General features: G+C 51.7%; 1 protein-coding gene across 20 annotated transcripts in view; it reads right to left on the minus strand.

Moving 5' to 3' along the window:
* Window positions 1-16315, minus strand: part of RERE (arginine-glutamic acid dipeptide repeats) — a 358060-nt gene that overhangs the window by 11894 nt on the left and 329851 nt on the right. For 9 of the 20 annotated variants that reach the window (XM_082229762.1, XM_082229753.1, XM_082229770.1 and 6 more), the window contains 8 exons: window positions 14242-14404; window positions 12512-12604; window positions 11508-11707; window positions 8814-8978; window positions 7624-7743; window positions 5176-6545; window positions 4011-4233; window positions 2349-3072 (listed from right to left, as the gene is read on the minus strand). In XM_082229762.1, the coding sequence (XP_082085888.1) occupies window positions 2349-3072; window positions 4011-4233; window positions 5176-6545; window positions 7624-7743; window positions 8814-8978; window positions 11508-11707; window positions 12512-12604; window positions 14242-14404 (3058 nt within the window). The remainder of the gene's footprint in view (window positions 1-2348; window positions 3073-4010; window positions 4234-5175; window positions 6546-7623; window positions 7744-8813; window positions 8979-11507; window positions 11708-12511; window positions 12605-14241; window positions 14405-16315) is intronic. The other 11 variants (XM_082229769.1, XM_082229760.1, XM_082229754.1 and 8 more) reach the window with 7 other exon arrangements.

Raw genomic sequence — 16315 nt, forward strand, 5'->3', positions numbered from 1 at the left:
GGCTCGAGCACGAGTGGAAGGGACACCGGGACTGGCTCTGTGGGGGGCAGGCGGCCTCCTGCCCCCAGCTGAGCCTGGTCAAGGAGCCCTGAGTCCCCTGCTGGTTTCGCACGGGGGACTCAGGGCTGCCTCTGCTGGGGGCAGGAGACTTTCGGGCCCCCAACTGAGCAGCAGGCTGGGGCCAGCTGCATTTGCCACAGCCCGCAAGGTGCTGACATGAAAGCGCCTCAGCTGCCATGGTGAGAGCTGTGGCAGTTTCACCCGGCACTTCGCTGCCTGGGGCCAATGAAGCTTTTTTACAACACTGCGGTTTATTGCAACGTTTGGCTGGCAATACGCTGCAATGTTGAAAACCCAACATCGTGCAACCCTAGTTGGGAGGAAGCAGGTTGAAAGCGCCCTTTAAGCAAGTACAGGGATCTAGCAATGGAAAGGCAAGCAGTAAAGCCGGCTCCTTGCCTGTGCTTATGTGCGTGCGCATGCACAGACACACACAAACACAACTCCGTGTACATGCTCTGGAGCCTCCCCATCTCTCTCTCAACAGTTTATATTGGCTACAATTTTCTCTAGGGGAGACAAACCATGGGAAATATATTAAACATGCATCCAAAGCAGGAAGGATCACCTTCTAAAAAGAGCAACTATTGCTCGTGGTCAGCACTCTACGAAAATACATGCAACTCTCCGCTCCCTAGTGTTCTGCCCCCACCCAGCATGTCCAGGAAATAGAACCCCAGATACTGTAAACAGCCTCAGTTCTTTAATGGGAGAGGAGGGAGGGGAGTGGTGATTTCAGTTCTACCCCAATGGGGAAAGCAAACTGCTACACTTGGAGGTTATGTTACCCGGGGGGGGGGGATGTCACCCTCCTCCTGTGATGCTGGGTGTCTTGGGCAACGTGGATCCTGCTGGAGGGACGCATCATGGGCTCTGTGTTCAGGATCCTTGAAATATTAAAGTCTTGTCTCCCTTCCTGTCATCACTGGCGGGACTGTGGGTTTTCTCCAACTAAGTCCTCCTCAGAGCAGAGCCACTGAAACTGATGGACGTGACCAAGTTAGGCCTACTTACGTTAGCCATGTCCATCAGTTTCAGTGGCTGATGAGAACTTAGTTGGGATACGACCTACTCATTTGTTTCAAGCTGTTCTGAGTATTTTTTTAAATTGCTGCAACCAACCCTGGGAACTTACGGGTAAGGGTGGGGGGCAAGAAACTGAAAAGATGATGCTGGACGTTCTGCTAGAACAACACACTTTTCAAGAACGATCAAACCATCACAGAGCTTCCTACCCACTGGAGCCTGTTCCTACAATGAACACGAACCAGTTTTAACCACTACCCACAGCTGCACTAAAGACTGGTGTGTATCACCAGGTGTCACACAGAAGAGGCACCTTCCTTGAAATGGGTCAGGGTGCCAACAGAAGTACAAAAAGTAATCTAAACTGGAGGGTGAAAACACCCCACTTTGCACGATTCTTTGTCCTCCCTGAATGCCAGCCCTCTTCCAAAACATTCTACTAGAATGGAGAGCCTACTGAGCTCAAGGACGGATTATAGCAGTAAAAGGAGTAGAGAGTGACAGAGGACAGTGAACTCGGGAGACCTCACTGCCGTCAGAGGGGGGTAGGGATTACACAGACCCCAGCTTAAGACACATGTTAAGGACAAGTGGGCTTGTATTTGAGATCCTGAATGCCTCTCTGGTCTGCTCCAAGGCTCCCTTGCATAACTTCTCCTAAGCTGGAAGCTTGGCAACGCGGCTCTTGCTAAGTGACCCCTGACAGGAGGAGGAGCTGCGCTGAATCCATGACAGGAAAGGAGACCTATTTTTTAGTGCAGGGGACCTGCTGGCCTCGCCAATGCCCCGAGTGGTTGTATCAAAGGCATTTCACATCAGAAATGTGCTTTGCAGTTTCTCTTAGGTTTGCCCTTAAAACGTTCCATCGTGTACATTTTTTCTTGTTTGGGTGATGAGGATCAAGGCTAAGTAAATAAAGGGACTTCCCTCCACAGGCTGGTGGTAGTTCAAATTCAATATGGTCCTCTTTGCATCACACTAGCGCTGAGTGCATCACTTCAGAATGCTCCTGTAAAAATGCTAGCGTGTGTTTTTTTACTCTGTGTAAAAAACAACAAAAGACTTTCTGCAACTTGAAAACTAACACACTGGGACAGATATTCCAGTTTAGCTCTCCCAGGTACACTACTTTTTTTTTCATTTGCTGGGAAAAACACTCCCCCCAAAGAAATAGGCGGCCCCTCCCCACCCAGCTCAAAAAGAAATGGACGGCATCAGGGGCTGCACACACAGCATGGAGCAAACCGCTGTTACAGACTCACCTTGATGCAACGGGTCCTGTTGATGGAGGTGTAGATGCGAGTGTATGTGCGAATGTTGGTGATGATGCGGGGTGACGTTGAACATCTGCAGCCGGGCCAAGGGGTCGTTGGTGAGCGATGCCATCCGCTCCGCATGTATCCTCTCGGCAGCCAGTCTGTCCGGGTAGCTCATTTCAGGCCGCAGCTGGGGGCCTGCCAGAGCGAGTCTCTCCCGCTCCAGGTGGTTCAAGCCCGGGTGGAAGGATGCAAACGGGTGTGGGCCCGCCGTGGGGGGGATAGTGAGGGCGCCATGGCGGGCAAAGTGCTCCATGGGGTTGGTGGCGGGGTGAAGCGCATCGAGTTCCGGCGGCTTCACCTCGAAGCCCGGCTTCATCCGCTCCCGCAGCTCCCTCTCCCGCAGCTCCCTCTCCCGGAGCTCCCTCTCCCGAAGCTCCCTCTCCCGCATGGTGGGGTCCACGTTGTAGAGGCCGGGCATGTGGTAGGCCAGCAGAGGGTCGGTGGGGTTGAGGGGCACGAAGAAGGGGTGGTTGCGGTTGGTGGGGGACATGACGTGAGGCCGCGCATACTCGCTGAGGGTCCGTAGTGCCGGCGTGTCGGGTCCAATGTACGGGGGGACGGCGGCGATGGTGGTGGGAGGAGGTTCGAACGACGGCCTCATGTGAGTTGGGCCACTCAGCTGGGATTCTCCAAGACGTCCTTCGTGCGACGAGCTGGATGATTTCTGCTGTACCGAAGAGGGGAGAAGAGTTTAGTAGGGGAACTGAAAACCAGCTCAAGACCTTTCCAATAGCTCTCACACAATCCTTCCTTCACAGGGTCACTCTCTCCCCTGCAGCAAGTAAAAGGTCTCCGTGCCACAGCACTGGTAGTCTAGGTCTACCCACCTGGAGCATTTATGGGAGGAAGGTGAGGATTTTCAGAGGAACTCAGAAAAGAAGTTTGGATCATTTGCAAGTGTTGGGGAGGCTGCAACCCTCCAGGTGTAATTGGATGACAAATCCTGACATTCTTGACTGTGAGTTGTCATTCTGCACTGTCTGAATAGTCCTCAGCTTGCCCCCCACCCCAACCCCTAGAGCAAAATTTCTCCAGCTGCTGCAGTTCCAGGAATTTTATAGCCACAGCTCCTCTCTGACTGTGGAATTAAGAGCACAAGAAGAGTGGCTGCTGGATCGGGCGAAAGGATAATCTAGCACAGCAACCTCTTCTGACAACTGGCCACCCCAATGACCTAATGGGAAGCCCCCAAAGCAGAACTTGAGTGCAGCAGCACCACCAACTGGGATTCCCAGTATATGGGATTCAGAGGTGTATACTTCCTCTGACAATGAAGGAGGGGTGAGCACCCAAGCTTCCATTGCAGGATCAAAGGTAGTCCCCAACCAAGTCCACACAATGCTAATTCAGGGCACCTGCCCTCTGCCAGCCTCTTTTTGCATGCCAAATAACCGTCTGAATCATGCGATCTGAAGTGGAGGTGAAGGGGCAAAGAGGAAATCCTTAATTCAGAGCAAGGGCCTCTCAAGACCACAGGGGAGCAGCGAAAGCCCTCACACGCCAGGCCCGTGGAAATGCAACCGAACATCATGCAACCGCAGCCTCCGTTGGGCTCGAGACCCGCCGGGATCACCCCCTCACGGCTTGACAGACAGACAAACCTACCGCCGCTCTTTCAGCTTCTCTCTCACGCTCACGCTCTCTCTCCCTCTCCTTTTCCTTCTCTTTCTCCCGCTCCCTCTCTTCTCTTGCCTTCTGCTCCGCCTCCCTCTTGGCCTTCTCAATGGCCTCCTCGCGCTTCTTGGCCAGCTTGGAACCTGCCAGCGGCGTGAAGTACAGGTCTGTCCTCGCGCAGGAGTTGTAGCCGCGGTCCAGGTGCTTGTAAAACCTGGCAGCAAAGAAACCGGGTGAGGTGGGGTGCAGGGAACAGGGGACACAAAGCAAGCATAAGCATTTTGGGGAAGCAGGAGGTGGAATGAGATCCACCCCCTGCCCACACAGCCAGGAAGAAGTTACCTTGTGCAACATATTGTGTGTGTGGGGGGGGGGGCTCTGGTAAAACTGGTAAATCAACAGATGTTGGGAAAATAAATGATTACAAAACCATGTAGAATACTACCCAACCCAGAGAATCAAAGTAAGTTTTTAATATACATGTATACTGTATACACACACACAAAAATGATTAATCCAAGAGGACAAATCAATATCACAATATGCTTTGTGCTGTGCAATCTTTCAAGAGAACATTCTTTTTAATGCTCTTGAGTGTTTTCCTTATGTAGAAGTAAAACAGGATCTAAAGAGGTGTTCTACAGCCTCAAAATGCTGTACATCCCTGGCACGTATCTCACAAATTTTCCGTGCACCTTTTTATAGTTTTCATGCTGTAGCAACCTGGGGAGCTTTTAGAAGACCCTTGTTGCTAGGATGGGGAGGAGAGAAGAGACTCTGTGTTATGACGTGGCCATTTTAGCAATTCTCCTGTGATCCTGGCCCTCAGAGAGCCCCTTTAAGTCAGGGGTAGCCAATGTGGTGCCCTGCAGCTCCAATTCCTATCAGCCCAAGCAAGAATGGACAACTGTTAGGAATGCTGGAAGCTGCGAGGCCAATGGCACCTGCAGGGCAGCATTATTGGGTGCACCAGTTTTAAGGAGATCCCAAGCTCTCCTAAGAAGGCAGCCTGATCCACAGCTGCGGATGTTCAAATCACCAAACCATCATCCAAAGTGGTGGTAGTGAGTGTTATGAATGGGCAGAGGTGGGGGAAAGTCCCATGAACTTTTACACAGGTGGCAGTTTCCCCAAAGCTGCCCACGCCCTCCCTTACCTAGCTGACTCGCTGGCGTGGCTTGGCGTGTCCACCACTGTCGGCGCTGGCGATGGGCTCCGGGGCGGGGGAGGTGGGCTTTCCGGCTCCTCCGCCTCATCCGGAGCCTCTTCCTTGATCTGGATGGGTGGCATCGTGCAGGGCGTCACCACAGGGACGTTCCCAGCGCAGGCTGCCGACGTGGAGCCCGTTGCCTGAGGAGGGGCGCTGGGCACGGAAGGCGGCGTGGAGGTCGACGGGCAGGAGGGAGGCGTGATGGGTGGTGGCCCCCCGGGGACAAACGGGTGCTGGGGGAAAGGGGGCTGGGGAGGTACCTGGTGGAGGCTGGAGGAGGAGTGGCTGGCGGAGGGAGGGAGGCCCTGGCTTTGCGTCAGGACAGGGGGCTGCGCCGGGGAAGGCTGCAGCGGCTGGCTCTGGGGCATCAGCTGCAAGGGAGGAGGGTGGGCGGAGGGCGGGTGGTGCGTGGAGAGGGAGCTGAGCGGCTTCAAGGCTGGTGGTGGCGGGAGGTTGGAGTTCATGGAGAACGGCGAGGGCCCCGCGAGATGCTTGTGGGACGGCGGCATGGGGAGCTGAGGGATGGGGGTGGTGGGAGGCGGCTTGATGTGGGGCATGGTCAGAGGGGCCGGGAGGAGGGGCTGCTCTCGTGGCGGCGGGGGCTGCTGCTGCAGCGGAGACGGCGCCTGCAAGGGGGGCTGCACCGACGGGACTTGGAGTGCTGCGTGGGGGTGGGGCACAGCCTGGGGCTGCAGGGAGACCTGAGACTGAGACGAGGACGAAGGCAGCGGGGGAGGCTGCGGCGCGAGGGGGAACGGTTGGGCGGGGACCGGGTGAGGCAGGAGCGGCTGCGCCTGGAGGTTGTGAGGGAGGGGCTGGATCTGGCTGTGGAGTGGAGGCTGCGGGTGGGTCTGGGGGACAGCAGGAGGCTGGGGCTGGCTGGAGGGCACAGTCAGGGGCTGCAGCGGCGGGTGAGGAGACGGCAGCCTCTGGGGGTGCAGCGAAGGGGCCTGCTGGATGTGAGAGTGAGGGGGCACCGGGGCCTGAGGCTGGCTGCTACCTGACTGGGAGACGGATGGGGAGATGTGGGGAGGCACCGAAGAGGGGAGGCCAGAGGTGGCTGGCAGTGGCAGCTGCGCTGAGACAGGGATGGAGGCGGGTGTGGGCTGGGCCAGGCCATTGGACGCCTGCAAGACTTGCTGCTGGGCAGACGAATCCGAGTCGCTCTCATTGTCCTGGGGGCTGGGGATGCTGGGCGAGGTGCTCCGGTTGTCCTGGTCGATGTCCTTCGGGTCGCTGCTGCCCTCGTCATTCACGCTGCGGCTGTCAGAGCTCTCCCCCTCACCTTCGGACGGGGAGTTGGGCCGGCTGATCTCCTGTGGACAAAAAGCATGGAGGAAAGCTCCGTGTTAAAAAGGGTGTGGCTTATGGACCCTGAGTGGCTTCCCAAATAGAGTTTGTGTGGGAAGGGCTGTAGCAGAGTCACAGAAGCAGAGCGTAGACAACACTCAGCTATATGGGCCAGTCATCTGACTTAGTCTTCCAGTTTCCTATATCACCAGCCAGGTTTGGGAGTAGACAATGGGCATTCAGGCCAAGCCCAAGACACTTGTTCCTACTGTAGAAATTCTAAATCTTACTTGGTATATGGTGTGATCTCACTGGGTAGTTTTCCTGTGCGGCAAGCCCCACTGAAAAGTAAGGAGCTGCACAGCAACATGTGTTCCCCAAGGTGGCCCCCACACAATAACTTGTGAGTGCCCTGTGGATCATATTTGCCTGCTTCCCACTCTGCCACCCTCAATCACAGCAATCATTGACCTGGAAGGGACCACGAGGGGCATCTCATCTAACCCCCGGCCACGCAGGAAACCTTTGCCCAAAATGGGGCTCAAACCAATGACCCAATGTTGGGACCCTTGGGCCCCAATATTATTTTTTTATCCTTTCAAGTAAATAAGGGCCCTGCTGGAGCAAAAGCCCAATCTAGTCCACCAGCTGCCAACAAGGATGCCTCTGGGAAGCCCACAAGCGGGACATTAAGACAACAGTCCTTTTCTTGACACTGCTCCTTAGCAGAGAAAGATTGCTGGCTGGACACAATGATGGTTTAAAATCTACCTTATCAAAGGCCTTGCCCCAAAGGTCTATGTCAGGCTTCCTCAACCTTTGCCCTCCAGATGTTTCTGGCCTACAACTCCCATGATCCCTAGCTAGCAGGACCAGTGGTCAGGGATTATGGGAATTGTAGTCTCAAAACATCTGGAGGGCAGAGGTTGAGGAAGCCTGGTCTATGTCATCCAGAGCCAGCTGGGCCCACAAAAAGAAAGGCACATGCATGTCAGGGTCTCTCAAACAAATCTTTTGCCATGTGATGGCTGGGGGCTGATGGGAGTTGCAGCAAAACATCTGGGGGGAGGTAGATTGGCACAGGCTGCTCTAACTGAAACCTACCTGTGTTTTGGTTTTCTTGGCGTTGATTCGGTCAGGCTCCTCGGTGTCAGATGCTGCCTTTTCTCTCTGCCTCTTGGAACTCTTGAGAGGAGACGATGCCTCCTCTTTTATCTTCTGCTGCTGACAGGAAAGGAGTGGCATTATTAGGGGAAAGCGACAGGAGAACAAATGGGAGTTCTTGTAGCCTGCCTGCAAAGGGCTTCATACAGATGTCAACGGAACAGGTTATGTTTCTCGCACAGCAGGATGGGGGAAATTAACGGTGTAGGAGTCAAGCGCCCATGCTGTCACTTTTCAAAGCAGATCCGTGTGAATTTCGGGGCTCTTGGGAAGCCTGTTTGGGGATTCCACAAGGAGACCGAATGCAGCCTCAGGGGATAGTCCTAGGGTGTGCCCATGAGGACCATGTGATTTGAGGAAGGGTCTTAAACACACACAGGTGGCACTGTGGGTTAAACCACAGAGCCTAGGACTTGCCGATCGGAGGGTCGGCAGTTCGAATCCCTGCGACGGGGTGAGCTCCCATTGCTCGGTCCCTGCTCCTGCCAACCTAGCAGTTCAAAAGCACATCAGAGCGCAAGCAGGTGAATAGGTACCGCTCTGGAGGGAAGGTAAACGGCGTTTCCGTGCGCTGCTCTGGTTCACCAGAAGTGGCTTAGTCATGCTGGCCACATGACCCAGAAGCTGTACGGCGGCTCCCTTGGCCAATAAAGAGAGATGAGTGCCGAAACCTCAGAGTCAGTCACGACTGGACCTAATGGTCAGGGGTCCCTTTACCTTAAAAACACACAGGAGTGACCAGCCACATTTAGGAATTATGTATCAGAACAGCAGGGGTTCCTCAGCAGAATGGGGGAAAGCTTTCCTTAAAAAGTTTTTTTTTTAAAAAAAACACACCAACCACTGTAGGGGATGTTAGCAAGTGGGGGGGGGGGCTTTAGCCTTCCAGTTACTGCGGAGCTTCAGTTCTCATTGTCCCTCTGGCCATTGACCATGCTTGCTTGGGCTGACAGGAGTTGAAGTTCATCAACATCTGGAGAAGCCCCTGGTTCTCCACACCTGGGATACAGCATTAGACGCTGCGGGGAAAGTTCTAGCTTGGATGTTGATGCCGCCCACCTGCCAAGTCTTGGCCTGAACTCTTCTCTGGCGAGTTACCAGGAAATGGGCCGGGAAGAGCTAAAACTCACCTTGGTGGACTTCTTCACCGAATCTGCCTTGCTGTCATTGCTTGAAGTGCTGGCAGCGCTGGGGGAGTTGCGGCCGCTGGACCGGATGTCTTCGTTGATGGGGGAGGCTCTACCATCAGGGCTGGTTGGCTGCTTTTTGCGACCGCTGCGTAGTGTCGACATCTGCTGGTTTAAAGAGGAGGACAGGAAGCGTGACAAAGGCTGCCTTTGGGTATCCCTACAGAACTTATGCCTCCCCCCTCAATGGAATTTCCTCATGCATGCCATCTTTGGTCAATCACCCTTTCTTTTAGTGGTACTGTCTGGTTTTCACACCAAGGAACTCTCACAGATGGGTCCAAGCTAAGTTAGCGGGCAAGTTAGTCACCAACAGCTTAAGTGCCATGGATTTCTCTGGGGCCAAAGTATGACCAGCTGGGTCTGGATCCAATTCTCAGAACACAAAGTCAACTCCTTTGTGCTCCCCCAGACCCCATCCCAGCTGTGGGCCCTGCAGATGCTTTGGATTACGATTCTCATCACCCCAGCTAGCTGGGGATGGGACTCATCTAGAGGGCCTCTGTTGGCAAAGGCTCCCTTATTATCCTAAGTATCACCGGCAGGCAAACAGGGCACTGCTCTACAGCCACCCTCAATTCTTCTCTTTTGATTTCAGCTTTGGAGGGCTGAAAGCACAAGGCCACTGGTGTTCCCCCCTCAGAGGGATGCCCCATTGTTGTTGATGGTCCAGGCCGCAAGGGAAGAGAGGAAGCACAATGATCAAGCTAATCATGTACACCTAGTATGTTTACTCACGGGGTAACCACTGGCATGTTATGTATTTATAAGCTAATTAAGCTGATCTGTTCTGACTCTCCTTTTCTTCCCTGAGAGCAGCAAACTCTGCACAGAGTAAAACCTTTTGCACTGAATTATTGCAGCCTGATGGAAACTGGGCAGCTCAACAAAAACCTGGACCAGTAACACAAGGCCGCCTTGCTCTGTATTTCTTGTGATATTTGGATGCAGCCAGAGGATGGGCACCCGCCTTGCTTCTCAGATTTTAATAGCTTGCCCATGTTTTTTCAGCCTTTCTCTGAGCTGTGACCCATTCATTCCATCGTGCACGTTAAAGATTTATTTTCCTGCCTATGGATGATATGCTTTGGCTGCTGTTTTATTGAGTGTGCTTTACAAGTTTATTGTATGGATTTTAATGTAACACAGTATCTCCCACACCCCATGATTTTATGTTGAACTTTGTGCTCTTAAAAAAAAGCTCAGTCACCTGAAGTCTCCTAATACGGCAAGTGACTAATTAATTGGAATCATCATCTTCATCTTCTTATGAAAAAAGAATTCATGTAATCTAAGTTTTAAAAATACACTGAAATAATAATAATAATAATAATAATAATAATAATATCACAGCCTTTAAAAGTATTGTAAAAATAAAAATTATTATTATTATTCCATCTTATATAAATAATTGGTATAATAAAGGTTTTTAAAAATACAGAGACACAATACAAGAGAGCTGGTCTCAGAGGGTGGGGAGAAGGGCTTGGGGGCAGCCCATGGTTTTCCTGAAACAACTGTGAATGGCTTCTGCAGATTTCTGCTGTGGCGGGAAGATTATGCAGCAACAATTAGCAGTGTTTCATCTGCTCCCTTCCTAATTTAGCATCTGTCTGGATAACGAGAGATCATTAAAGGAAGAAAAAAGAAAGAAAGAAGATGAAGCCAAATCAAGGAGCCGACAGTGGAACCTGACAAGGTGTTTGGCAGGTATCTTGATGCGACAAAAAAGGGGGTTGCTTAGACGTAAGCAAAGAGGAAGCTCAGTGGCCGGCAACCCCAACCAGTCAGTGCTAATGAGAAGCTGCACCTAAAACATTCTTCCACCTTCCTCTGCCTCTGATGGCGTTGGGAAGGGGAGCCTGCCTGTTTTGCTTGGAGGGGCAAGTTGGTTGATATACAGATCCTCCAAGCCCACAAACACACCAAGCAGTAAAATTTGGCAGCTTCTCTGAAACTGAAACTACACAAAGAGGAATCCTGGCAGCTCACTGGTTAGAGCCTCTGCTCCACATTCTGGACATCCCAGGTCGAATCTTTAGCCTCTGCTAGGGACGGTTGAGAGAGACTCCGAACTGAAACCCTGAAGAACCAGTGCCAGGCATTTCTGAGCTAGATGCACCAATGGGCCTGACTCAGTATAACACAGCTTCCTGTGTTCCTAGGTCTTAAGGAAAGGGTCAGAGTTTAGTGGTAGATCATCAGCTTTGTGTTCAAAAGGCCCAGCTTCAGTTGCTGCCCACAAGAACAACGTTGTGCTAGCTAGAACAATGGCCTGACTTGGTAAAGGCAGGTTTATGTGTATGATTCATCTCTCTACATCCCTTTCCTCTTCGGTGGGCAGGCTGCCTCAACAAATCACTGACGGTCAGCACTGGGAAGACAGCCTCTTGGCAAGACACAGCCTCTTTACTGTGCTCCATTAAGACCTACCTCTAAGATTAGCCATCAGAAAGAGCAAGAGAGAGAGAGAGAGAGAGAGAGAGAGAGAGAGAGAGAGAGAAATGGTGTATCAGGTGGTGTGTGTAGAGGATATCTGGTACTTTGATTCAGGACCTAACAGTGCTCAGGCCCAGAAGCTGTTACTTTGCCTACAGCTTGGCAGTGAGGTTGCAGGGCAGGTCTCAGGCAGCTTACCGAGCCTCGACTCCGCCTTGTCCTCATGCTATGCTTCCCGCTGAGCCCATCATCTTCCTCTTTGACAGGCTTAAACATAAAGGGTGGCGGGTCCACCGGCTTCTCGATGGGGGGAAGCTCCCCGTATTTCTTGAAGTGGATGCGGCAGTCTGTGCACAGCAAGATGTTCTCCCGCCCGCCGTGGTGCCAGTCCTTGGAGGCTGTTTTTGGGGAGGGGACAGAGAGTGTTAGCATTATGAGACACAAGCTGTGCAAAGCAGCTAACTAACGTATACTTATATGCTCCTTCACACTGCGCTACAGGGATATTATTTCTGGCTTGACTTATACGGGTGATGAAAGAATGATGAAGAATCTTCACAAAGCAGGTGGCAGTTTCCCCTTCCTAGTTCACTTGCAGACAGTTTCCTAGTCTTTCACAAAAGCAAAACCTCCCCGGGTTGCGGGGTAGGCAATCTGAAAGGGGAGGTTGCAGCCCTCCTTTCTAGTCCTGGCGGCTCAAGGTACAGTTTCGTAGACAAGCTCACCTAAGGATGACAAGGGCTTCTGCTACACTTGCAACAATGGTACAAGGGGCCTAAGAAAACACCCCTGACTCCGGTAAGCCCTTGAGTTAAGGCGGGCACTCTGGCAGAGAGGAGAGAACAATATATCAATGGTCGGAAACCTCGGGCCCAGGGCCCAAATGCGGCCCTCCACACCTCTCTATTTGGCCCTCAGGACTTTCTCCCCAGGCCACACCCCCTGCTCCCAGGCTTCATTCCTCAACAGCCCTATGCCACACCCTCTTTGAGCGATTCTGCCTGGGTCCTCAGAATTCTCATGCCTCTCGCCTGCCTGCACGGAAAGATGTGCATGTAGGAATCTCTGGCTTCTACTGTGCAATGATAAAGAGCCACCTCTGTCGCTCTTCCCCGCTTTGCCTCTGGCTCACCCACCACCGGAATGTGGCCCTCAGGCTGGAAAAAGAGTCCCCGCCCCCAGCCCCATGCAAAGGTGCGTACTGGTGGTGAAGCAGTGGCGGCAGGCGTAGCCTTTCAACTCTTGCTCGCTGTCCTCGCTGTCAAAGTCATCTTCACTGGCTGAACTCAGATCCACTAAGTGCACAGAAAGGAGGGAGGGAAGAGAGAAGAGAAGGGTAGAGCAAATAACTTAGGAGTCAGGAAGTTCCCCCTCCTTTGGCGTTGCTCCTCCTGTGGCATCTTGTTGCAGCAGCAGCAGAACCATCCATTAAAAATAAAAAATAAAAAACTGGAAGGAAAGAGACGTGAGGGCAGCTTCACGACTAACAGATTTGTTGTGGTAGCGCTTTTAATAGGCTGGAGCCTGCTTCATGTGTACAGTGTTAGCCCAAGTTGGCAGGCAGATATTTAGGGAGGGCACAGATGAGCGGTGAACTTTTCTGGCCCAACCTAATGCAGGGATGGTTGAACCGGCCGCCCTCCCAGATGTTTTTGGATTGCAACTCCCATCGGCCCCAGCCAGCACGGCTCATGGCCAAGGAGGATGACCATTTTAGGCTGCAAAACAGACCGTGTGTCTATTCAAGACTGTAAGATCCCGTTGAGGCAGGGAGCGGCCTTACCCGCACCCTGCACAGATGGAACCAGATAAATAAGCTGATGCAAAGTTGAATCAAGCAATGATGCTTGACTCCCAACTCCCACCCTCCCCAGCCAGCAGGATCAGTGGTCAGAGAATAGGGGAGCTGTAATCTAGGGACAACTGGAGGGCCACAGGTTCCTCATCCCTGCTCAGACATTTTATCCCTAAACCACAGTTGGAGAACCTGCGTTTCCCCCCACAATAGGCTGCTGGAATACCTGTTCTGTGGTTATAAGGAATAGGTAGTTTTACGTGGCAGCACCTACATTTTGGAACTCCCTGCCTATTGACAGCAGACAGGTGCCTTCGCTACACTCTCCTCAGCACCTCCTAAATGCATTTTTGTTAGACGAGGCTACCCAGCTATGTAGAATATTGATGAATGTTTTAATCTGCCACCGATTTTAATCTTTTGAATGTTTCAAATAGTTGTTTTTGCCTATAATTTTATTGTTTTACTCCACTTTGAGCGTTGTTTTTTATAGTCAAGCGGTGTATAATTTTTTAAAAAAGAAAGAAAGAGCTAAGGGATTTTTTGTGCCACAAAAGAAGCTTTGATCAGACGCACAAAGTGTTTCCCCATTTTCAACCAAAATGAAATGTCCAAATTTCGCTGAACCGCAACTCCCATCATCCCTAACCATTGACTATACTGGCTGGGGTGTGTGTGAGGGGAAACGGGAATTACGTGGCACCTATAGCAGTGGCTGTTCTGCAGGAGCAATGCATTTGCATGTCCATGCCACACAGACTGTGGCTGGTTCTCTGGGGTTCTGAACGTGGGGCCTTTGTTCTATGTTGCAAATGATAGAACTGGAGCTAAGTGCAACGTTCCCATGCAAATCGGGGCAAACGTAATCGCCTCGATAGCCAAGGTGAAGCTTCGCCTATTATTTCCCCAGCAGCTTATTGCCTGAGCTTTCTCCCGCGCAGCACAAAACCAATCGCTTGCTGATCCCAGGCACCTGCCATCCGCAGGGATAATGAACTGAGAGGGCGAGCGCAGCCGAGGGCTTGAACTCCATTTTCCCGGCTGTGTTCGGTCATAGGCAAAGAGCCATTACCTTCTGTTTTAGCCCCATGCATCTAAACAAGAGACAAATGTGTTGCTTTTAAGCCTGCTACTTACAGAATTCGCTGGAGGGGGGCCTGGAGGGAGCATTCACTGGAGTGGAAGCCGTTCGGGTTTTAATTCTCCGGAACACGGCTTGCCTCCGATGCCTGCGGTGAGCCCGGGAACTGGCCGCTTCGGGGGTTTTCTTCCAGTAGTAATAGAAGGTGATCAATTCTCCCTGGAAAAGGAGAAAGAATCACAAGGTTTGTCAGAGCAGCATGCGGGCTTCCCAGAGACATCTGGACCACCAATTCTGGGAACAGAGAGATGGGCAAGCAGATTTAATCTTTCCTGGCAAAGCAGTTCTTATGTTTAAATGACCCAGGAAAAGAGAAAAAGTGCAGGGGTTTGGGGTTCATTTATCGGTGGGTTGCATCTGATGCTAGCCCTACTCTAGAGCACACCCACTGAAATGAAAGGCCACGACTAACTTCGGTTCATTAACTTCAATGACTGTGGAGCAGAACTTAGCCGGACACAACCCTGAAATGGGAAACAGATGATCCAAGAAGCTGACTTATACCAGGCCAGACTATTTCCCCACTTAATCTTGCAATGCCTTTGCCAGCCTGGTTTTGGGCTGGGGCTGAGGGGAGCTGACACCAGCTCCTTCAGGGAGAGGCCATTCCCACGACCACATATCTGATCCTCACGGCTAGAGATGTTGGGGAATGAACCTGGTACCTTTCTGCAAGCAGAAGCAGGTGCTTCACCTCCGAGCTATGCTGCTTCCCCCAAAGGGGTGGCTGGAGTGTGTTGGAGAACTGAAGCACAGCTGCTTTCAAGGGGCAGGTGGCCACGGAGCACTCCTGTCCCCAGTGGGCGCTAATGATATCACTGCTTTCTTGCTAAGGTAACAGATAAATGAGGCAAATAGCATCACCGTCTCTGCAAGGGGAATCTGCACACTCCGGTTACTCTCTCCACATCAAGATGCTTCTACACAAGACCAACCGTGGCAGCAACCCAGCACGGTGGAGAGGGCAGGTTGCATGGGGAAGAACCATGCTGCCAAAGGATATTGTAAAAGGAGCACAAGGTTGTTACAGCCTGCCGAAAACCACAAGAGTCAACCTAAGAGGGGTCTGAAAAGTTAAAACCAGCTGTGAGCTAGATGCCACTGGTGTGTAAGAGGTGGAAGAAGCAGCCCTAATGCAATTATATTTCATTGTTTTGTGTAAGCCACTTTGGAGAGCCATTTGAAGTGAAAGAAAGACAATATTTTTTTTTATTTAAAAAAAATTGATCGTCCAAGGAAGTCTCTGAAGAACAGTGCCTAGTTTCTGGGGCTGGAATGGCAAATTAGAAGACTTGGCATAGGCCCCTGCCCCAAATGATATTATACAAGGTAGTCATGCTTCTTTTCCTTTTTCAAGCTGGTACTTAGATTTTACTGTTTGGTATTGGAGGGCATTACCATCACAAAAGGGAGGAACACACAGCTTTATGCTATATATGGATATTAAAAAATAAGCCACCCTAAGACTCGTGGCTGGGGCGGGCAGGGGGAACACACCTGAGATTAAAACATATTAAAGACAAGGCTACAGCCACAACACCCGAAACTGTATTAAAGCAATCTATTCTTTTCTAATCTGAATATATACAGCCACGTTAAGATAATTAGGCAGTAAAAGCGCATGCCAAGAGAAGTCTGTGATAATTCCGCAGCGTAATGAAGCTGGCTTACGTTCAAAAACTGGAGTAGATGATATTCAAACTAGCAGATGTAATGTCAAGTTAAAGCGCAGTGTGTGGTTTTAATCTCCTTTCGCTTTGCTTTGAAACCCCATCATTTCCGAGCGGCTTGTCTGCCTCAAGGGTAAAAGGCGCTGCCTCTTTCAAGTTGCAAAGGGAACGGGAGGTGTTCTAAGGAAGCCTCTTGAAAGCCAGCCTCAGAACAAATGCACCTCAATTGCCCACAAGAGAAGGCGGCGGCGGCGGGGGGGAGGTCCCTCTTTGAACCTATATGCGATCTAAAAATTCCTATAAACCTCCACCCGTTATGCTCCCTGGGTCACGTCTTGCGGGTCTTTGCACGAGTGAAACTCCCAGCCACAGGCGGAAGGCCAGCAGCGGTACCGCTAAG

Source organism: Podarcis vaucheri, assembly GCF_965113315.1.
Source record: "Podarcis vaucheri genome assembly, chromosome: 7".
In the NCBI taxonomy this organism is placed as follows: Eukaryota; Metazoa; Chordata; class Lepidosauria; order Squamata; family Lacertidae; genus Podarcis; species Podarcis vaucheri.